The 24,123-nt window shown below is 47.8% G+C and overlaps 1 protein-coding gene across 7 annotated transcripts; it reads left to right on the top strand.

The window, feature by feature from the left end:
- Positions 1-227: 227 nt before the first annotated feature.
- Positions 228-23,912, top strand: LOC143783127 (uncharacterized). 7 transcript variants are annotated; one of them, XM_077271421.1, is made up of 10 exons: positions 229-418; positions 2,708-2,866; positions 17,265-17,438; positions 17,509-17,632; positions 19,470-19,567; positions 19,651-19,741; positions 19,866-19,951; positions 20,354-20,447; positions 22,489-23,343; positions 23,428-23,912. In XM_077271421.1, exons 2-10 carry the CDS (start codon positions 2,789-2,791, stop codon positions 23,481-23,483), a joined length of 1,656 nt encoding a protein of 551 aa, XP_077127536.1. In that variant the 5' UTR covers positions 229-418; positions 2,708-2,788; the 3' UTR covers positions 23,484-23,912. The 7 variants fall into 7 exon arrangements, with proteins under 7 accessions (XP_077127539.1, XP_077127536.1, XP_077127535.1 ...); XM_077271420.1 differs by having other exon boundaries at positions 229-494; XM_077271424.1 differs by lacking the exon at positions 2,708-2,866 and having other exon boundaries at positions 228-494.
- Positions 23,913-24,123: the final 211 nt, after the last annotated feature.

Here is a 24,123-nt window from a genome sequence, read left to right as displayed (position 1 = left end):
GCTGTTATTATGGGATATGACACCAGTGGATATTACGCGGAGATGTATCAGGAGGACAATGACTCCCATCGTATCCAGGCTGTGATAAACTACAAGTCTCAGCATTCCCGCCTCCTCAGTAACCTGTATCTGCGCTCCGCCCACCCACGTGACTGACACACGCTGGTGACATCATCTCAGGTCCTGTAGCCGCGACCTATTAAACGCTTCACGGCTAGACTCCGCCCACACGGGTCGCGCGTTGATGACGTCATCGCAGGTCCTTCAGCTCTTCCGCTCCACAGTTGCAGGAGGTGAAAGAACAAACTGCAGAGGAATCTCCCGCATCACGTGACGCTGTGGAGCCCCCGGCTATGAGGAAGGTGATAGGACCATAGAGCCCCGGGGAGGAGAGAGGACGGAGAGTGCAGCTCTGGAGGTAAAAGGGGGAAACGAGGGCCAGAACCCCAAATCTGGAGTAACCTCCTCAAGAGTGGGGCCGAAGCAGCAGCGAGGTGTGTTATCCAGAGCATCGATGTTTCACCACTTCTTGCCCCCTCACTGGTACCTTATGTGTCTACTTCCGTCCCCCTCACCTTCTCAGTCCCCCTCGCCGTCCCCCTTGCTGCCCTCCTTCCGTCCCTCTCGCCAACCTCCCTTCTGTCCCCCTCGCCGACCCTCCTCTGTCCCCCCTTGCCGCCTCACTTCCATCCCCCCTCGCCGCCGCTCCAACGTCCCCCCTCGCCGCCCCACTTCTGTCCCCCCTCACCGCCCTCTTCTGTCCCCCCTCGCCGCCCCACTTCTGTCCCCCTCACCGCCCTCTTCTGTCCCCCTCACCGCCCTCTTCTGTCCCCCCTCACCGCCCTCTTCTGTCCCCCCTCGCCGCCTCCCTTCCATCCCCCTCGCCGCCCTCCTCGCTGCCTTCCCTTCCTTCTCGCCGCCCTCCTTCCGTCCCCCTCGCCGCCCCTCCTTCTGTCCCCCTCACCGCCTCCCTTCCATCCCCCTCACCGCCCTCCTCACTGCCTTCCCTTCCTTCTCGCCGCCCTCCTTCCGTCCCCCTCGTCTCCCCTCCTTCCGTCCCCCTTGCCGCCCCTCCTTCCGTCCCCCTCGCCGCCCCTCCTTCCGTCCCCCTCACCGCCTCCCTTCCGTCCCCCTCGCCGCCCTCCTTCCGTCCCCCTCGCCGCCCTCCTTCCGTCCCCCTCGCCGCCGTTCCCCTTGCCGCCCCTCCTTCCGCCCCCTCACCGTCCCCATTCCGTTCCCCTCGCCGCCCTCCTTCCGTCCTCCTCGTTCCGTCCCCCTCGCCGCCCCTCCTCCGTCCCCCCCTCGCCGCCCTCCTTCCATCCCCCTCGCCGCCCTCCTTCCGTCCCCCTCGCCGCCGTTCCCCTTGCCGCCCCTCCTTCCGCCCCCCTCTCCGTCCCCATTCCGTTCCCCTCGCCGCCCTCCTTCCGTCATCCTCGTTCCGTCCTCCACTACGCCCCCTTTCTGTCCCCCTCGCCGCCCCTCCTCCGTCCCCCCCTCGCCGCCCTCCTTCCGTCCCCCTCGCTGCCCTCCTTCCGTCCCCCTCGCCGCCGTTCCCCTTGCCGCCCCTCCTTCCGCCCCCCTCTCCGTCCCCATTCCGTTCCCCTCACCGCCCTCCATCCGTCCTCCTCGTTCCGTCCTCCTCGCCACCCCCTTTCCGTCCCCCTCTCCGCCCTTCTTCCGTCCCCCTCACCTTGAGCGCCAGGGGATGATTTACCTCCTGGAATATTATGGAATTTCCCTCTTTTCCTGGATGGTTTTATTCCTTCATCCTGATATCTCAGATCTCGGGAGCGAGACGTCCTGTTCCGGCTCCGTAGTGAACTGTTTTTGCTTGTAACAGGTGCAATACTATAACCAACTGCACCCTGTGTGGCTGACTCCAGACTGTAACTCATTTTCCTGCCTCCTCCCAAGCTTGTCCTCCCAAGTCCTGACCCCTCTGAGCTGGACTAAGCGCACATTGTCACTAGTCATGACTGACCTTATTATAGTCCTGTGCCGTGTGGGGCTTCCTGGGACGTCTAACAAACCAGTCACCCTCTAGAACCTCAGTGACAATGGCTGCTCCTCTCCTTCAGTGCCTTCTCGTCCTGTGACACCTGAAGAAGACGAGGCCGTTTCTGGTTGAGGAGGTTTTTGATTTAACCTTCATCTTGGCCAGAACTCCATATTGCTTGTTATGGTGATTGCCTCATTGTGACAGTCTGGTCGATGCCCCTGATCCAGGATCTTTGACTTTTCACTACCTCGGGGGTTTTCTCCTCTCGTAGATCTAGAAGCTCTGTCTTTTGTAAAGATTCTCACTTTAATCTTCGCCCTGAGGGGCGGACGCACCCTGCCAGGTATTTCTCATTCTCCTGCATCTGAACAGATGTATGTACTTTGTAAGCTCTGTGAACCAAGTGGTCTTCTCCCAAGGTAGACTTGTTCTGGCGTTATCCTTGGATGCTTGTCAGTCATTGAGGCCGGTGGTGGTGTGGCCCTCAGGCCGGTCTTTGTGCCCACCTGGCTCAGTGAAGCCGTCACATTGTGTGCACATTAGATGCACCGGGGCATATTGTCTGCAGTTTTTCAGAAATATCAGTCCCCCGTTTCTGGCTTCTTATACCGGGGCAGCCTGTTTTCCTCTGCTCAGTAAGCGAGGTTCTGCATTTCACAAATGATGTTGTCCTCTCTGTGAATCGGGGCCTCTCCTTTTTCCATAAAGGTGCCTGCAGGACTAGATCCCTCTGGTTCATTCCGTTTTCTCATTTTCCCGTCCAAAAGTCCTTCTGAATGACCCACAAGGATGGACAAGGAACAGAATGAGATCACCAAAAGATTACTAAACTTCACCTTGGAGATGATCTACCTGTTGACCGGAGAGGTAAACCTTTCTATATTGCTGTCTTTGTTATTTAAAGTGAATCCTAGGAAAGGGAATTATACGTAATTGTCAGTATCAGGAGCCACCCAGTGTCCTGTACATAACCGCTCCCAGACCTTCCCAGTGACGTAAATGTACAAAACCACAGAACGCGTGAAGATCGACCACCAGTCTGGTCTGTTAGGTGTCATCTTAATCCATTCACGTTTACTTATGTTGTAAACAGGGCTGTGGAGTCGGTAAGCCAAACCTCTGACTCCTCAATTTCCATGACACCGACTCCACCAAAATGGGCTCCGACTCCACAGCCCTGGTTGTAGGAAAGAAACCAAAATGATCAGGTGGCCAGAATATGGTTTGGAGATGAATTTTATTGACAGTCCGACCTCCATATTAGACTGTAGCTATAACAAGGAGGCATATACCGTATACACTCGAGTATAAGCCGAGGCACCTCATTTTAGCATAAAAAACTGGGAAAACTTATTGACTCGAGTATAAGCCAGGAATACATTGTCCCCTTGTCCCCATCCTGGTCTACATGGCTCCTCATCCCTATCCTGGTCTACATGGCTCCTCATCCCCATCCTGGTCTACATGGCTCCTCATCCCCATCCTGGTCTACATGGCTCCTCATCCCCATCCTGGTCTACATGGCTCCTCATCCCCATCCTGGTCTACATGGCTCCTCATCCCCATCCTGTTATTATTGGCCCCATCATCCACATCCTGGTATGCATGGCTCCTCATCCCTATCCTGGTATGCATGGCTCCCTCATCCCCATCCTGGTCTACATGACTCCTCATCCCCATCCTGGTCTACATGGCTCCCTCATCCCCATCCTGGTCTACATGACTCCTCATCCCCATCCTGGTCTACATGGCTCCTCATCCCTATCCTGGTATGCATGGCGCCCTCATCCCTATCCTGGTATGCATGGTTCCTTATCCCTATCCTGGTATGCATGGCCCCCTCATATTCATCCCCATCCTGGTCTGTATGACTCCTCATCCCTATCCTGGTCTGCATGTATTCCTCATCCCTATCCTTGTCTGCATGGCTCCTCATCCCTATCCTTGTCTGCATGGCTCCTCATCCCTATCCTGGTCTGCATGGTTCCCTCATCCCTATCCTGGTCTGCATGGCTCCTCATCCCTATCCTGGTCTGCATGGCTCCTCATCTCTATCCTGGTATGCATGGCTCCCTCATCCCCATCCTGGTCTACATGGCCCCCTCATCCCCATCCTGGTCTACATGGCTCCTCATCCCCATCCTGGTGTGCATGGCTCCTCAACCCTATCCTGGTATGCATGGCTCCTCATCCCTATCCTGGTATGCATGGCTCCTCATCCCTATCCTGGTCTGCATGTATTCCTCATCCCTATCCTGGTCTGCATGCTCCTCATCCCTATCCTGGTCTGCATGGCTCCTCATCCCTATCCTGGTCTGCATGTATTCCTCATCCCTATCCTGGTCTGCATGCTCCTCATCCCTATCCTGGTCTGCATGGCTCCCTCATCCCCATCCTGGTCTACATGGCTCCCTCATCCCCATCCTGGTCTGCATGGCTCCCTCATCCCTATCCTGGTCTGCATGGCTCCCTCATCCCCATCCTGGTCTACATGGCTCCCTCATCCCCATCCTGGTCTGCATGGCTCCCTCATCCCTATCCTGGTCTGCATGGCTCCCTCATCCCCATCCTGGTCTACATGGCTCCTCATCCCCATCCTGGTGTGCATGGCTCCCTCATCCCTATCCTGGTCTGCATGGCTCCTAATCCCCATCCTGGTCTGCATGACTCCTCATCCCCACCCTGCCTCCTGTGACCCGCGGCTCAGCCGCTACTGCCCCCTCTCTGTCTTCTGGGACCCTCACTCGTGTATAAGCCAAGGGGGCTTTTTCAGCACAAATAATGTGTGGAAAAACTCGGCTTATACTCGAGTATATACAGTAATTCTTTACTGTAAGAGTAGTGGGAATATATAGCTTGCTGCTCCACAAAGTTGTCATGATGAATTCACTGAGTTCAGTAGGATCAGGATTAGAGATGAGCAAATTTCCTGAAAAGTATTTCCGGTTCGATTCTGCATGAATTAAGTGCTCCATAATGTAAAATTGGCCTTAGTAATGTCAGTGTCATCAGTATATATGGCAGTGAAGTATGGAAGTCAGCGACCTGTGTAATAACACACTGCAGTCAGGCTTGTTGTCCTTTAAAATTAAAAATCAGTCCAAAAATAATCCCTTTTGGGGGAAGATGTCTATCGGTGTTTATACATATACAGTGTCTATGCAAATGGCTTTCTCATAACAAACGATTGGGGGTATCCTTTCATTAAGAGCAGTTTCAGGTTTGTTCTCATAATTTACCCTGTGCAGAGTAGGATTCCTTCCCAGCAGTACTGTATGGAACATGATGGACAGGCAGGAGATGTGCAGCTGTGTAGTGACAGTGGTAGCAGCAGTGCAGTACAGAACATGACGGACAGGCTGGAGATGTGCAGCTGTGTAGTGACAGTGGTAGCAGCAGTGCAGTACAGAACATGATGGACAGGCAGGAGATGTGCTGCTGTGTAGTGACAGTGGTAGCAGCAGTACTGTATGGAACATGACGGATAGGCAGGAGATGTACAGCTGTGTAGTGACAGTGGTAGCAGCAGTACAGTATGGAACATGATGGACAGGAGATATGCAGGTGTGTAGTGACAGTGGTAGCAGCAGTACAGTACGGAACATGACGGACAGGCAGGAGATGTGCAGCTATCTAGTGACAGTGGTAGCAGCAGTGCAGTATGGAACATGATGGACAGGCAGATGTGCAGCTGTGTAGTGACAGTGGTAGCAGCAGTACAGTATGGGACATGATGGACAGGAGATGTGCAGCTGTGTAGTGACAGTGGTAGCAGCAGTAGAGTACGGAACATGACGGACAGGCAGGAGATGTGCAGCTGTGTAGTGACAGTGGTAGCAGCAGTACAGTATGGAACATTATGGACAGGCAGGAGATGTGCAGCTGTGTAGTGACAGTGTTAGCAGTAGTGCAGTATGGAATATGATGGACAGGCAGGAGATGTGCAGCTGTGTAGTGACAGTGTTAGCAGTAGTGCAGTATGGAACATGATGGACAGGCAGGAGATGTGCAGCTGTGTAGTGACAGTGGTAGCAGCAGTACTGTATGGAACATGACGGATAGGCAGGAGATGTACAGCTGTGTAGTGACAGTGGTAGCAGCAGTACAGTATGGAACATGATGGACAGGAGATATGCAGGTGTGTAGTGACAGTGGTAGCAGCAGTACAGTACGGAACATGACGGACAGGCAGGAGATGTGCAGCTATCTAGTGACAGTGGTAGCAGCAGTGCAGTATGGAACATGATGGACAGGCAGATGTGCAGCTGTGTAGTGACAGTGGTAGCAGCAGTACAGTATGGGACATGATGGACAGGAGATGTGCAGCTGTGTAGTGACAGTGGTAGCAGCAGTAGAGTACGGAACATGACGGACAGGCAGGAGATGTGCAGCTGTGTAGTGACAGTGGTAGCAGCAGTACAATATGGAACATTATGGACAGGCAGGAGATGTGCAGCTGTGTAGTGACAGTGTTAGCAGTAGTGCAGTATGGAATATGATGGACAGGCAGGAGATGTGCAGCTGTGTAGTGACAGTGTTAGCAGTAGTGCAGTATGGAACATGATGGACAGGCAGGAGATGTGCAGCTGTGTAGTGACAGTGGTAGCAGTACGGTATGGAACATGATGGAGAGGCAGGAGATGTGCAGCTGTGTAGTGACAGTGGTAGCAGTACGGTATGGAACATGACGGACAGGCAGGAGATGTGCAGCTGTGTAGTGACAGTGGTAGCAGCAGTGCAGTATGGAACATGACAGACAGGCAGGAGATGTGCAGCTGTGTAGTGACAGTGGTAGCAGCAGTACAGTATGGAACATGATGGACAGGCAGATGATATGCTGCTGTGTAGTGACAGTGGTAGCAGCAGTGCAGTATGGAACATGACGGACAGGCAGGATATGTGCAGCTGTGTACTGACAGTGGTAGCAGCAGTGCAGTATGGAACATAATGGACAGGCAGGAGATGTGCAGCTGTGTAGTGACAGTGGTTGCAGTGCAGTATGGAATGTGATGGACAGGCAGGAGATGTGCAGCTGTGTAGTGACAGTGGTAGCTGCAGTACAGTATGGAACATGACACAGGCAGGAGATGTGCAGCTGTGTAATGACAATGGTAGCTGCAGTACAGTATGGAACATGACACAGGCAGGAGATGTGCAGCTGTGTAGTGACAGTGGTAGCAGCAGTACAGTACGGAATATGATGGACAGGCAGGAGATGTGCAGCTGTGTAGTGACAGTGGTAGCAGCAGTACAGTATGGAACATGACGGACAGGCAGGAGATGTGCAACTGTGTAGTAACAGTGGTTGCAGTGCAGTATGGAACGTGATGGACAGGCAGGAGATGTGCAGCTGTGTAGTGACAGTGGTAGCAGCAGTACAGTATGGAACATGATGGACAGGCAGGAGATGTGCAGCTGTGTAGTGACAGTGGTAGCAGCAGTGCAGTATGGAACATGACGAACAGGCAGGAGATGTGCAGCTGTGTAGTGACAGTGGTAGCTGCAGTACAGTATGGAACATGACACAGGCAGGTGATGTGCAGCTGTGTAATGACAGTGGTAGCTGCAGTACAGTATGGAACATGACACAGGCAGGAGATGTGCAGCTGTGTAGTGACAGCGGTAGCAGCAGTGCAGTATGGAACATGACGGACAGGCAGGAGATGTGCAGCTGTGTAGTGACAGTGGTAGCAGCATTACAGTATGGAACATGAAGGACAGGCAGGAGATGTGCAGCTGTGTAGTGACAGTGGTAGCTGCAGTACAGTATGGAACATGAAGGACAGGCAGGTGATGTGCAGCTGTGTAATGACAGTGGTAGCTGCAGTACAGTATGGAACATGACACAGGCATGAGATGTGCAGCTGTGTAGTGACAGTGGTAGCAGCAGTGCAGTATGGAACATGACGGACAGGCAGGAGATGTGCAGCTGTGTAGTTACACTGGTAGCTGCAGTACAGTATGGAACATGACGGACAGGCAGGAGATGTGCAGCTGTGTAGTGACAGTGGTAGCAGCAGTACAGTATGGAACATGACGGACAGGCAGGAGATGTGCAGCTATGTAGTGACAGTTGGAGCAGCAGTGCAGTATGGAACATGATGGACCGGCAGGAGATGTGCAGCTGTGTAGTGACAGTTGGAGCAGCAGTACAGTATGGAACATGATGGACAGGCAGGAGATGTGCAGCTATGTAGTGACAGTGGTAGCAGCAGTGCAGTATGGAACATGATGGACCGGCAGGAGATGTGCAGCTGTGTAGTGACAGTGGTCAGTATGGAACATGATGGACAGGCAGGAGATGTGCAGCTGTGTAGTGACAGTGTTAGCAGTAGTGCAGTATGGAACATGATGGACAGGCAGGAGATGTGCAGCAGTGTAGTGACAGTGTTAGCAGTAGTGCAGTATGGAACATGATGGACAGGCAGGAGATGTGCAGCAGTGTAGTGACAGTGGTAGCAGTACAGTATGGAACATGATGGACAGGCAGGAGATGTGCAGCTGTGTAGTGACAGTGGTAGCAGCAGTGCAGGATGGAACATGATGGACAGGCAGGAGATGTGCAGCTGTGTAGTGACAGTGGTAGCAGTACAGTACGGAACATGACGGACAGGCAGGAGATGTGCAGCTGTGTAGTGACAGTGTTAGCAGCAGTGCAGTATGGAACATGGACAGGCAGGAGATGTGCAGCTGTGTAGTGACAGTGTTAGCAGCAGTGCAGTATGGAACATGACGGAAAGGCAGGAGATGTGCAGCTGTGTAGTGACAGTGGTAGCAGCAGTACAGTATGGAGCACGATGGACAGCCAGAAGATGTGCAGCTGTGTAGTGACAGTGGTAGCAGCAGTACAGTATGGAATATGATGGACAGGCAGGAGATGTGCAGCTATGTAGTGACAGTTGGAGCAGCAGTGCAGTATGGAACATGATGGACCGGCAGAAGATGTGCAGCTGTGTAGTGACAGTTGGAGCAGCAGTACAGTATGGAACATGATGGACAGGCAGGAGATGTGCTGCTATGTAGTGACAGTGGTAGCAGCAGTGCAGTATGGAACATGATGGACCGGCAGGAGATGTGCAGCTGTGTAGTGACAGTTGTCAGTATGGAACATGATGGACAGGCAGGAGATGTGCAGCTATGTAGTGACAGTGTTAGCAGTAGTGCAGTATGGAATATGATGGACAGGCAGGAGATGTGCAGCAGTGTAGTGACAGTGTTAGCAGTAGTGCAGTATGGAACATGATGGACAGGCAGGAGATGTGCAGCAGTGTAGTGACAGTGTTAGCAGTAGTGCAGTATGGAACATGATGGACAGGCAGGAGATGTGCAGCAGTGTAGTGACAGTGGTAGCAGTACAGTATGGAACATGATGGACAGGCAGGAGATGTGCAGCTGTGTAGTGACAGTGGTAGCAGCAGTGCAGTATGGAACATGATGGACAGGCAGGAGATGTGCAGCTGTGTAGTGACAGTGGTAGCAGTACAGTATGGAACATGACGGACAGGCAGGAGATGTGCAGCTGTGTAGTGACAGTGTTAGCAGCAGTGCAGTATGGAACATGGACAGGCAGGAGATGTGCAGCTGTGTAGTGACAGTGTTAGCAGCAGTGCAGTATGGAACATGACGGACAGGCAGGAGATGTGCAGCTGTGTAGTGACAGTGGTAGCAGCAGTACAGTATGGAGCACGATGGACAGCCAGAAGATGTGCAGCTGTGTAGTGACAGTGGTAGCAGCAGTACAGTATGGAATATGATGGACAGGCAGGAGATGTGCAGCTGTGTAGTGACAGTGGTAGCAGCAGTACAGTATGGAACATGACGGACAGGCAGGAGATGTGCAGCTGTGTAGTGACAATGGTAGCAGCAGTACAGTACAGAATATGATGGACAGGCAGGAGATGTGCAACTGTGTAGTAACAGTGGTTGCAGTGCAGTATGGAACGTGATGGACAGGCAGGAGATGTGCAGCTGTGTAGTGACAGTGGTAGCTGCAGTACAGTATGGAACATGACACAGGCAGGTGATGTGCAGCCGTGTAATGACAGTGGTAGCTGCAGTACAGTATGGAACATGACACAGGCTGGAGATGTGCAGCTGTGTAGTGACAGTGGTAGCAGCAGTGCAGTATGGAACATGACGGACAGGCAGGAGATGTGCAGCTGTGTAGTGACAGTGGTAGCAGCAGTGCAGTATGGAACATGACGGACAGGCAGGAGATGTGCAGCTGTGTAGTGACAGTGGTAGCTGCAGTACAGTATGGAACATGAAGGACAGGCAGGTGATGTGCAGCTGTGTAATGACAGTGGTAGCTGCAGTACAGTATGGAACATGACACAGGCAGGAGATGTGCAACTGTGTAGTGACAGTGGTAGCAGCAGTGCAGTATGGAACATGATGGACAGGCAGAAGATGTGCAGCTGTGTAGTGACAGTGGTAGCAGTACAGTATGGAACATGACGGACAGGCAGGAGATGTGCAGCTGTGTATTGACAGTGGTAGCAGCAGTACAGTATGGAACATGACCGACAGGCAGGAGATGTGCAGATATGTAGTGACAGTTGGAGCAGCAGTGCAGTATGGAACATGATGGACCGGCAGGAGATGTGCAGCTATGTAGTGACAGTTGGAGCAGCAGTACAGTATGGAACATGATGGACCGGCAGGAGATGTGCAGCTGTGTAGTGACAGTGGTCAGTATGGAACATGATGGACATGCAGAAGATGTGCAGCTGTGTAGTGACAGTGGTAGCAGTACAGTATGGACATGACAGACAGGCAGGAGATGTGCAGCTGTGTAGTGACAGTGGTAGCAGCAGTGCAGTATGGAACATGACAGACAGGCAGGAGATGGGCAGCTGTGTAGTGACAGTGGTAGCAGCATTACAGTATGGAACATGAAGGACCGGCAGGAGATGTGCAGCTGTGTAGTGACAGTGGTAGCTGCAGTACAGTATGGAACATGAAGGACAGGCAGGTGATGTGCAGCTGTGTAATGACAGTGGTAGCAGCAGTGCAGTATGGAACATGACGGACAGGCAGGATATGTGCAGCTGTGTACTGACAGTGGTAGCAGCAGTGCAGTATGGAACATAATGGACAGGCAGGAGATGTGCAGCTGTGTAGTGACAGTGGTTGCAGTGCAGTATGGAATGTGATGGACAGGCAGGAGATGTGCAGCTGTGTAGTGACAGTGGTAGCTGCAGTACAGTATGGAACATGACACAGGCAGGAGATGTGCAGCTGTGTAATGACAATGGTAGCTGCAGTACAGTATGGAACATGACACAGGCAGGAGATGTGCAGCTGTGTAGTGACAGTGGTAGCAGCAGTGCAGTATCTAACATGACGGACAGGCAGGAGATGTGCAGCTGTGTAGTGACAGTGGTAGCAGCAGTACAGTATGGAACATGATGGACAGGCAGAAGATGTGCAGCTGTGTAGTGACAGTGGTAGCAGCAGTACAGTATGGAGCACGATGGACAGGCAGAAGATGTGCAGCTGTGTAGTGACAGTGGTAGCAGTACAGTATGGAATATGACGGACAGGCAGGAGATGTGCAGCTGTGTAGTGACAGTGGTAGCAGCAGTACAGTATGGAACATGACACAGGCAGGAGATGTGCAGCTGTGTAGTGACAGTGTTAGCAGCAGTACAGTACGGAATATGATGGACAGGCAGGAGATGTGCAGCTGTGTAGTGACAGTGGTAGCAGCAGTACAGTATGGAACATGACGGACAGGCAGGAGATGTGCAACTGTGTAGTAACAGTGGTTGCAGTGCAGTATGGAACGTGATGGACAGGCAGGAGATGTGCAGCTGTGTAGTGACAGTGGTAGCAGCAGTACAGTATGGAACATGATGGACAGGCAGGAGATGTGCAGCTGTGTAGTGACAGTGGTAGCAGCAGTGCAGTATGGAACATGACGAACAGGCAGGAGATGTGCAGCTGTGTAGTGACAGTGGTAGCTGCAGTACAGTATGGAACATGACACAGGCAGGTGATGTGCAGCTATGTAATGACAGTGGTAGCTGCAGTACAGTATGGAACATGACACAGGCAGGAGATGTGCAGCTGTGTAGTGACAGCGGTAGCAGCAGTGCAGTATGGAACATGACGGACAGGCAGGAGATGTGCAGCTGTGTAGTGACAGTGGTAGCAGCATTACAGTATGGAACATGAAGGACAGGCAGGAGATGTGCAGCTGTGTAGTGACAGTGGTAGCTGCAGTACAGTATGGAACATGAAGGACAGGCAGGTGATGTGCAGCTGTGTAATGACAGTGGTAGCTGCAGTACATTATGGAACATGACACAGGCATGAGATGTGCAGCTGTGTAGTGACAGTGGTAGAAGCAGTACAGTATGGAACATGATGGACAGGCAGGAGATGTGCAGCTGTGTAGTGACAGTGTTAGCAGTAGTGCAGTATGGAACATGATGGAGAGGCAGGAGATTTGCAGCTGTGTAGTGACAGTGGTAGCAGTACAGTATGGAACATGATGGACAGGTAGGAGATGTGCAGCTGTGTAGTGACAGTGATGGCATCAGTACACAGTACAGTATGGAACATGACGGACAGGCAGGAGATGTGCAGCTGTGTAGTGACAGTGGTAGCAGTACAGTATGGAACATGATGGACAGGCAGGAGATGTGCAGCTGTGTAGTGACAGTGTTAGCAGTAATGCAGTATGGAACATGATGGACAGGCAGGAGATGTGCAGCTGTGTAGTGACAGTGGTAGCAGTACGGTATGGAACATGACGGACAGGCAGGAGATGTGCAGCTGTGTAGGGCAGGGGTAGCAGTACAGTATGGAACATGATGGACAGGTAGGAGATATGCAGCTGTGTAGTGACAGTGATGGCATCAGTACACAGTACTGTATGGAACATGACACAGGCAGGAGATGTGCAGCTGTGTAGTGACAGCGGTAGCAGCAGTACAGTATGGAACATGACGGACAGGCAGGAGATGTGCAGCTGTGTAGTGACAGTGGTAGCAGCAGTGCAGTATGGAACATGACGGAGAGGCAGGAGATGTGCAGCTGTGTAGTGACAGTGGTAGCAGCAGTACAGTATGGAACATGACGGACAGGCAGGAGATGTGCAGCTGTGTAGTGACAGTGGTAGCAGCAGTGCAGTATGGAACATGACGGAGAGGCAGGAGATGTGCAGCTGTGTAGTGACAGTGGTAGCAGCAGTGTATTATGGAATATGATGGACAGTCAGATGATATGCTGCTGTGTAGTGAGGCCGGTAGTGCCAGCAGTATTGTTTTGGACAAAATGGAAAGGCAAGAGATGTCCGTCTGTGTAGGGGCAATAGCCCTGGCTAACAGTACAGTAAGGAACATGGTGATCAGTCACACAGTGGCATTAATTTGCCGGTTATAAATTACCAATCTCCATTGTCAATAATGGCAGATCTAATCCATTTTGACCCTCATTCCAGTGCAATGGAGACTGGACAACATAGAATACTAATGGCAAACTAGGCCATATCCAGCCATCAGTCTATTATTCTGACGCAGAAGTCCCTGAGGTCAATATGTGTGCTAGAGAAAGGTCCATGTACGACTGCACCATTTGCTGCTGTGCGTCAGGTTGGCTCAGCGACTATAAACTGCTGGTTCATTCTCAGATTTACGTTGTATTGGCTGCTGCGGCTTTGGCCACTTGTAGCGGTGGAGAGGAGCCTATGTCATTTGTGTGATACTAACATTCTGCAGGTTACCATGTAGGCAGCGTGCCATTCTCACCAGTGTGAACAAGTGCCGTGTTGTTTCATTCTCAACCCTGCATTGTGATTTGGTCATTGCCAACAGCGTCGGCATCATCATTCACCTCGTCATCCACATTTCCTAGCTGTGCATGTGAAAGCTCCTTGTCTTCCATCTCAAACCTTCCTAGTTCCTCGTCCTCCTCCAACAGTTTTTCCTGCAAGCATCCTTCTCTATGTGCCCAACATGGGAGATGACATTGTTGACACTAATATTGTTCACACTCACAAATCTGGTGGCTTTTTCAAATGATCCAAGAAGATTCATGTCTCTGATCTTAGGATGACTCCTCTTCCCTGTGTTCTACTAGAGGAGGTGGGTAAGCACCATGGGGGTGTGGGACCAAGACCTGCCCAACTGCCACCATCCTCCTCTTCTCATGACATCACTTTGTCACCTTGATTTGGTTCCCAGGTCCTGTTCAATAATTACCATCTTCATCATCCCTGCCGATTCACTCAGTCTGCAAAATGTCTTGGGCACCTTTCCCAATGTCATTCCCACTTCTGAATTACCCCCCAATGTTACTACCACCATGACTGCCCCAACCAGAACACAGCTTCAGTCATGTCTTCCATCTCATTTCGGTCCAAACTGACTGAATGTATCAACAGGAACACCATCCTAAGACCTATCTTCACAGCCCCCGGAAGGAAGCTCACTAGGGGTCAATGAGGACAGAGATGATAAAATAAAAAAGAACCACAGCTGAAATTCACTGTTGCAATGAATGGGCTGAGCACTGATGATGGTGTCTCTGCCAGAGGTAACATCTTGCTGCTGTGATTGAGATAAGGGAGCCATCCAGCCCTGGTGCCTTTGGCCTCCTCCGCAGTAACACAACTACTAGATACAACTGTTACCTGTGTCTGCTACTAAGCCGGGTGACTGGTTCCGATAGTGTTGCTTCACAGCCTTACATGTTGTTACTGGCAGATGGCGTGAGTCTGCACTGCCACAGGCTAAACTAGAATTTAGACAGTGGGGTGGTCTATAAATATTAGACATTTTCAGAAAATTAAGCAATATTGGATTCAGCAAAAGTAGATATTGGACAAGTGAAAAGTAGTGATGAGCTAGTGTACTCAGTACTCGGGTTTTCCGAGCATGCTCTGCTGTTCTCCGAGTATTTGTGACTGCTCGGAGATTGTTTGAGTCCCGCAGCTGCATGATGTGCGGCTGCTAGACAGCCCGAGTACATGTGGGGATTGCCTGATTGTTACGCAATCCCCACATGTATTCAGCCTGTCTAGCAGCTGCAGGGACACTTACATAATCTCCGAGCATGCTGAAGATACTCTGAGACCACCAGGGCATGCTCGGAAAACCCGAGTAACGAGTACACTCACTTATCACTAGTGAAAAGGAGTGGTGTTTAACCCCTTTCTGCCATCGGACAGGATAGTACGTCTGATGGCGGAACCCCCACATTGATGTGAGCTCTGGAGGTGAGCCCGCATCAAAGCCCGGGACATGTCAGCTGTTTTGAACAGCTGACATGTGCCCGCAGTAGGCGTGGGTGGAAACGAGATCCACCCTCGCCTATTAACCAGTAAAATGCCGCTGTCAAACTCTTGACGGTGGCATTTAACGCGCGCTTTTGGCCAGGCAGCTCGAAATATGCACACCGCTGACCCCTGTCACGTAATCGGGGGTCAGCAGTGCGTTGGCATGACAACTAGAGGAATCATGGAGACCTCTATGGTTGTTGATGCCGGATTGCTGTGAGCGCCACCCTGTGGTCTGTGCTCATAGCAATGCTGCATTTCTACTACATAGGGGCGATCTGAGCATCACCTCTATGTAGCAGAACTGATAACATTGTGGCAGCTTCTAGTCTCCTATGGAAACTATTGAAGCATGGCAAAAATTTTAAAAAAAGTTTTTAAAAATATGAAAAAAAAAAAAGTTCAAATCACCCCCGTTTCGCCCCATTCAAAATAAAACCGTAAAAAAAAAAATCAAACCTACATATATTTGGTATCGCCGCGTTCAGAATTGCCCGCTCTATCAATAAAAAAACATTAACCTGATCACTAAACAGCGTAGCGAGAAAATAATTAGAAACACCAGAATTACGTTTTTTTGGTCGCCACAACATTGCATTAAAATGAAATAACGGGCGATCAAAAGAAAGTATCTGCACTGAAATGGGATCATTAAAAACGTCAGCTCGGCACGCAAAAAATAAGCCCTCACCTGACCCCAGATCATAAAAAATGGAGACGCCACGGGTATCTGAAAATGGCGGAAATTTTTTTTTTTTTTTGCAAAGAATTTTTTTTCACCATAATAAAAAAACAACCTAGACATGTTTGGTGTCTATGAACTCGTACTGACCTGGAGAATCATACTGGCAGCTCAGTTTTAGCATTTAGTGAACCTAGCAAAAAAGCCAAACAAAACACAAGTGTGGGATTGCACTTTTTAGCCGTTTCACCAGACTTGGATTTTTTTTCCCATTTTCTTACAACTCGTCCCGCAAACAATAAGCCTTCACATGGCCATATTGACGGAAAAATTAAAAAGTTATGGCTCTGAGAAGGAGGGGAGCGAAAAACGAAAACGCAAAACCGAAAAAAGCTCCAGGGGTTAAGAGCAAACTGAGTGAATTGCAGCAGTTCTTTGCCTAACACGGTGCTAACGACTCCTGTCTTTCTCCCTCACTAATGGCGGGCATTGGTGTAGGTTGGCGTAACTGCAAGGCATTATGGGGAGGGTGGCGACCTAGGTCATGTGATCCTTGTGTCTTATGCTCTCTGTAACATGGCGGAGGCCAGATTAGGTGAATCGTAACCGTTCTTCAAATTGTGAAAAATTCATAGCAATGGTTCGATGCTCTCACTTCTAGTCTGGATGTGTTTATCAGTGATCTAGTAACCAGAACGTGTAACGTTACCATGTTGCTCTTTGATCCAGACATTAATTCTGATTTGGAGTCGAAAATTTGTTTTCCTTTGTCGAAGAAAATTGTTTTCTTAGTCATGAAGGTTTGCCGTCCTCTGGATAATAATCTTTATATGGCGCAAACATATTCCCCAGCAACTAATAGGAAATTACAGGTCAGCAAACTATTAAACACCAGGAATGAGGAGCTGATCGCAGGAGCTTGGACTCTGCGAGGAATCGACACTACAGACTCCATAGACTCAACAGACATTTCTCCGTTCCCGGCTTGATAGTGGGCAGGCGGGCGGCTCCTCCTTGTTGGATTTGATGGCAGCTGTCGATCCCTCGTTCAGATTTTTTCTAAGGCAAGAAGTTTAATCACTGAACATAGTATGATGGTGCGGAATTAAGGAGATTAGGTCTCCATCTAGAGCGGTGGTAGAAGTCCTCCACAATGTCAGTAAGGGCAGCGGAAAGGTTTCCATTACTAGATTGTAGGTTGATAGCGGAAGATTGGGTGGAAGGAGGCAGATTGTAATCCTCTATTATGTGACATCACCTTTATATGGTGTCTATAACAATAATGTCTCCACACACAGGATTACACAATAGTGAAGAAGACAAGTGACTGTGTGACTCCCGGCAGTCGTCTCAATGAGTCAGGAGGGCGGAGCCTCATCACAGATCCTCCCCCTCATGCCCCAATACATGAGAGGAGCAATAAGAAGATCCTAGAACTGACCAACAAGATCATTGAGCTGCTGACCGGAGAGGTGACTGCTGGGACATTTTACAGGGCGGCACTGGAGGATTCTGGGTAATGACACTATCATTGTCTGTCAGGTTCCTGTAAGGTGTCAGGACGTCACCGTCTATTTCTCCATGGAGGAGTGGGAGTATCTAGAAGGACACAAGGATCTGTACGAGGACGTCATGATGGAGGACGACCAGCCCCGCACATCACCAGGTGAGAGGGCACTTGCAGGAGTCTTGCTGATCATTACTGTTGGCCAGGGATGGCCTCCGTACTGAAGCTTGCTTTGTCTCACCTGAAGAGGTGGATCCTACTAACCCTTTGGGTGAGGCGGCTTTAATGCAGCACAGACAGAGATTAACAGCAGCATCTAAATGGTTAACAGCCGCTGCAAGGTAATATAGCCGACATCAGCCACGTGTGTAGGGAGCTCGGCTCCCGAGTGCCCTCTATATACAGTCACCAAACTTTGCATAAATCATTAGTACAAGGTAATATATATTAGAATCTTTGTATTTTGTCAGAGAATGCATCTTCTTTCTCCACTTATCAGCCACTTCCTCTCCCTTTGCCTTTTTGACTTTATCATTCATTCTGAAAAAAAACAGCTCCATCTGGCACAAGAAAACATACTAATAAAGTGAGGTGTCAGGCTACACCTATTATACTATATGGTGAGGAAAGGGAGACGTAAGAAGATTGTTTGAAGCATTCTAACATGTAACGTATCTCACCTCCGAGCTGGATTCACATGTGCACTGCTGAGTACTGCCTTATAACTTCATCTTTGCTGCTGCTTCTGTCTGTGTCATAACTAAGGAAAAAAAGAGCAGTGACTGGGAGACATCTTAGTAGCTAGTCTACATCCACCAGCTCAGTCACTTGCAAAGTCAGACATGGCATTGTGCTTGCAGAGGGGAAAACTGTTGAAAATGCAGAATACTTGTTCAAACGATGGCCGGAATTAGTGCTTTAATGCATGCACACCTAAAAGTATAGCTACCCTATAATCAGGGCTGTGGAGTCGTAAGCCAAATCTTCGATGCCACAATTTCCCTGACTCCCGACGCCACTCCCCCGGTCACTACTGAGCATGTGCATAAAGTGCAGCACAGATTCATCTCCACTAAAAGCCAAGATCCTAAGATCAGGAACAGAACAGACATTTATAGGACATTCTATAACTTTCCCAAATTGTGTTGTCGGAGTCGGTCTTTTCATACCTACCCCACAGACATGTCTTTAATTAAAGATGCTTTTCTCAAACCTATATGTTAAGATAATGTTATTTGGATTGATTGTTCCTCTTGGTTTGTCCATTACTTTGTTGTTTATGGTAAGCAGAGAAGTCAAATGGATAGCTCCCTCTAGAATTTTGAGAGAAATTGTACTCCATGGTCTGAAATAATACAGGGAGGAAGACCATGGAAACAGAAAATGTCTCCGGAGAAGACTTTAGCTAGCTGAGGGTCAGATTACAGGCTGGACGATCTCATCATCTCAACATCAATTTTGGAGAATCATCTACCACAGCCTGAATGGTCGGAAACCAAAGAAAAATGTATAGAGAAGGGGTTCAATTTACACTCACCCATACAAATACGTTTATTAGATATATACATAAAAACATTAAACAGAAAACACTGTAACCAAGACTTTAGCAGAAGATCAGTCCTGTAAGTTGGAAAGAGTGGCCTCCATGGATCAGACTGAGATCTGAGGAAGTCAAAGGCCAAGTCTACATCTTCATTTCTCAACGATTTTCTGTCTCTAAAATACTCTGCCAAAAAGCATTGACTTGGGGCCACTCCTCACTTCTTTCTGGTCAACCTCGAGTGAAACGTACTGCAGAACTTCTCTCTTGGTTCTGAAGGTGGCCTTCATCGAGACAAGACGTTAAGAAGTTCAGTGCATCTTTCCGTCCATGCAAGTCCTCTTGTGACGCACCTCTTGGTCCCTCATAACGACCACCCACTGGGGAGAAGGGTGTGGATCATCTTTTAAATATGGAAAGCAGCTGTTCTCTAATCAATGAATGTTTATCCCACAGATGGATCTAGTAGGAGGAACCCACCTGAGAGATGTCCCCGTTCTCTGTATTCCCCGGACCCTCCAGAGGAAAATCACACCCTCCCGGAGAATCGTCAGGTAGATGACGCTGAGCTCTCGCCAAAATACAACCAAAGATCTTGTTACATTATTTTAATTATATATATATTTTTTTTGCTTAGGATGAAAATCTGAATGATATTAAGGTCGTGGTTATAGATGATGATGACGACGACGATGATGAAGAAGAGGAGATAGAGGATGAGCGGCCGTGTAAGGAGCGGAGACCATCACTGGTTGTGAAAGAAAATAAAAGAGCAGTTTTCGGGATCCTACACCCATCACTTGATGGACACATGCAGACAATCTATTCACTCGCTGTGTGTGTTTCCTACAGGTGGATTTCCTGCCGAGAGATGTCCCCGTCCTCTGTATTCTCAGGACCGTCCGGAGGAAAATCGCCACGTCCCGGAGAATCGGCAGGTAGTCGTGTTTTCATACCCCTAAGGATTATGTGAACATGGAAGGTTTTTTTTAAGTTTTGCAGTGGAATCTATTGAAAAATATGCTGAAAAGACTGAACATATTTACAGAAAAGTGGCTTGACAATAGAAATGAATTCTTTAAGCTATTTTTCAGGCATCTTTTTGATCGGCCCTTCTTAAAAAAAAATAAATAAATAAATAAGTGAGAGAATTTCCGTGCACACAGCCTTAGTCGTTGGCTGAGGATTGTAGACAAAGGAAATGGATGAAGCTGAGTTTTCTAGGAAATCTATCTGTGGAAATTCTGAACATTTTCTCAGGGTTTGCTGGTTTCTTATGTCGATCTTAGATCTTTCCATCTGTGCTGTATTACACTGACATGTTACATTCGGTATTTTAGGGTGAAGATCTGACTATTATTAAAGTGGAGGTTGACACAGAGGATGAGTGGATGAGGGACGAGCCACCTGGTCACGTTGAGGCAATCATAATAAGTATGTAATAATAAACTATGGTTTCTTAAAATGGAACAATCACTTCTAAGAAAAGCATAAACTATGGCCAAAGATGACATTCTGGGACATTTCTTAAATAGATTTCATTAACAAATCAGATGATGATCGTGATAAAAAAAAAAGGTTTTGTCATAATGAGGGCAAAATCTGGTTAAGTTCTCGTTTCGGGGAGATATCGATAGCGATTGGGCGGTGGAGGTTTTAGATCTGATCAGGAGTGAGGGTAAACAAATTCATTCACCCGTTTCGCAGTTTTATTGAGTTGTTGGTCCATAAAATACAGTGGGAGAATCAGTTCACCTATTTTTTTTTCCTGATAATGCTTTCAAAAGTGAAATATAATAATATACCACTGCATCTAAATGGGCAGTGACTTGATGAAACTCAAATCGGGTGACCTTTTCTCTTCACCCACTTCCAGAATCCTGAACTTCACACCAAGACATGTAATAAAATGTCTCTGTGTATTATACAGGCCAAGTAAAAGAAGAGGAGGATAAAGCTTCTTTGAAAGGGCTATTATTCAAAAGGAGGACATAGCTGTGTGTAAAGGGCTAACCAAGAATAAAGGGAGATAGCTGCATGTAAAGGGCTATATAGAGTTACAACAGAGACTGGAAAACTCATACGTTTTAGCTCTGGTATTTTCCCTCCTCAGTAGTACACAGGAAGTCATCTTATAATACTTCATACATAATTACATATCAGTCTGATCTATATAATATATCCGTGTGAAGTGCGATAGCAGCACAGATACCTTGTGTCTCCATGCTGCAGTTTGTCTCCCTTCTTATATATATATATATATATAATAAATATATATATATATATATATATATATATATATATATATATATATATATATATATATATATATATATATATATTTACTTACACACACACACACACTCTGGTATCTCCGTGGCATGAAGTCTCACACATCTGTCGAGATAGCGAGATGGTGGAGAGACCAATGTAACTGACTTCAGCCTTCCTCTTTAAAGGCCCAGAGCATGTATTACTAGTGGTGAGCGAACATTCTCTGATAGGGTGTTATCTGAGCATGCTCGTGGGCTAACCGAGTGTCTTCGGCATGCTCGAATAATATGTTTGGGTCCCTGCGGCTGCATCTCTCGCGGCTGTTCGACAGCAACAACAAACAAACAGGCGATCCCTGCGTGTGTTGCGGCAGTAAAACATCCGCGGAGACTCGAACATAGTTTTTGAGCACTCGGTTAGCACCCGGCATTCTCGGACAACACCTTATCCAACCACGTTCGCTCATCACTATGAATTACTAAATTAGAGAGGAGATATGTCATTTTCCTCATTATACATAGATTTGAGAAATGGCTATATGTTGGTCTCTTCCTAGCTTGTACAGTTTTCTAAGGCGTGATGGGTCCTCTTCAGGGTGAGGTTCCACTTTAATGCTGCACTAAAGTATTAGTTTAGTGTATTGCACAGATGAAGCCGGGGCCAGTAGCTGCTGCTTCTCTCTGCGTGGCAGACTACCACCGTAGGAGGGTTCAGATACACATCACTCCGTCTGGTTTGGGTGCACGGGTACAGTTCCACTCCGTAGCTAGATCAACAATTATTTTCCGTATTCCACGCCACCATTATTTATCCTAATTGTGCCATTCATTGCTAGTTGACTGCTCACAAAAAAAGTTATATTGTTGGGTTAACTCTTAACACAACCAAAGGAGAGTTGATTTTAACCAACCTGGCCCAAGGTGTATTCAGACTTTACATTTGAGGGGACGTTAAAACCGTATCGGACACACATTCTAATTGAGTATCCAAGGTTTGAGCTAAACGGGAGCTTATTGGAATCTTCGTCTCGTGCCTCCCAATGTTATATCACGATGTGACTGTAACATCAGGTCAGCTAGTCGAGTGTTCAATAGTGTCCATCCTCGGTCAGCGATGACTCCCTGCTTTAATAGGAAGGTTATAAATGTGCTTACTTTGTGTTTGGAAGAAAATAATAAAATCCATTTTATTATCTGAACAGAAAATCCCAGTAAGAAATCTTATAAATATGAAGATGAAGCTATTACGCAGCACTCCTCTGGAAGATATTCCTATTCACAGCATGGGAAATTGTTTCCCCATAAATCAACCCTTGGTATACGTGAAACAAGGCATACAGGAGAGAAGCCGTATCCATGTTTACAATGTGGGAAATATTTTACAACAAAATCTATTCTTGTTAATCATCAGAAAATTCACACAGGAGAGAAGCCGTATTCTTGTTCAGATTGCGGGAAAAGTTTTAGAAATAAATCACACCTTGTTAGACATGAGAGAATCCACACAGGAGAGAGGCCGTATTCATGCTCCGTATGTGGGAAATGCTTTACAGAAAAAGCAAATCTTGTTACACATGAGAGAATTCACACTGGAGAGAAGCCGTTTTCATGTCCAGAATGTGGGAAACGCTTTACGGATAGATCAAGTCTTGTAACTCATCAGAAAATTCACAAAGGAGTGAAGCCATTTCCATGTACAGTATGTGGAAAATGTTTTATATATAAATCAAATCTTGTTAGACATGAGAGAACTCACACAGGAGAGAAGCCATATTCATGTTCACTCTGTGGGAAATGCTTTACAGGTAAAACAAATCTTGTTATACATGACAGAATTCACAGAGGAGAGAAGCCGTATTCATGTCCAGTATGTGGGAGGTGCTTTACAGATAAATCAAGTCTTTTTATACACGAACGAATTCACACAGGAGAGAAGCCGTATTCATGTTCACATTGTGGGAAACGCTTTCCAAAAAAATCACATCTTGTTAAACACCAGAGAATTCATACAGGAGAGAAGCCGTATTCGTGTTCAGAATGTGGAAAATGCTTCACAGGTAGACCGAATCTTGTTATACACGAGAGAATACACAGAGGGGAGAAGCCATATTCATGTTCTGTATGTAAAAAATGTTTTACAGATAAATCAAGTCTTGTTAAACACGAGAGAAGTCACACAGGAGAGAAGCAGCTTTGATGTTATGTGGAAAATGTATTACATGGAAATCAAATTTCGAACCTTATCAGAGAAGTCATAGAATAATCCATAAACTTTTTTTTTTTTTTTTTTTTTTTAATGTGGAAAATGGTAGAAGAGCAAAAAAGAATATTAACACTACAGGTTCTTCAGAGACTGTTTAAACAGGCATTAATATTATTTTTGGGGTGGAAATAGCTTGGATCTTCTAGACACCCTACAAATACCATAGTTCAACTGTGACCAGGAACCATGAATGAACAGTACTGTGGCTATTGAGCAGTAAAGAGAAACCCGTGAAGCTGAATCTTCACCATGGAACATACATTTTTAATACATGTAGACATATTAATATTTTGATTTTCATTTATACAGTATGTAAAATAAAATTAACACTAATGAAATTTCTACCGTCGAGTGAAAACCTTGTTTAAAAGCTTCTTTCTCACTTTTGTGTTCCGGTCATTATTCCACATCATTATTGGATTTAAGATAAAGTAAGGGTATGGTAAGATTGTAGTAGCACCGTACGTAGTGAAGAGGCAGTGACCCACAAAGTTCCAACACAAAAGTCTCTTAATGTGTTTCCTCACAGCATTAAAGTCCAATTCACACAAATGCATATAACTTCAGGGTATAT

This window comes from Ranitomeya variabilis, chromosome 6 (genome assembly GCF_051348905.1).
Source record: "Ranitomeya variabilis isolate aRanVar5 chromosome 6, aRanVar5.hap1, whole genome shotgun sequence".
Taxonomy (NCBI): Eukaryota; Metazoa; Chordata; class Amphibia; order Anura; family Dendrobatidae; genus Ranitomeya; species Ranitomeya variabilis.
Note: the sequence above shows the minus strand (reverse complement) of the source record. Positions and strands in the feature narration are given on the sequence as shown.

Coding starts and splice junctions, on each gene's coding strand:
- LOC143783127 (XM_077271418.1), top strand. CDS start 2,789: ATGGACAAGGAACAGAATGAGATCACCAAAAGATTACTAAACTTCACC. Junction 17,633..19,469: donor CCAGCCCCGCACATCACCAG/GTGAGAGGGCAC, acceptor TTTATCCCACAG/ATGGATCTAGTAGGAGGAAC. Junction 19,952..20,353: donor ACGTCCCGGAGAATCGGCAG/GTAGTCGTGTTT, acceptor TCGGTATTTTAG/GGTGAAGATCTGACTATTAT.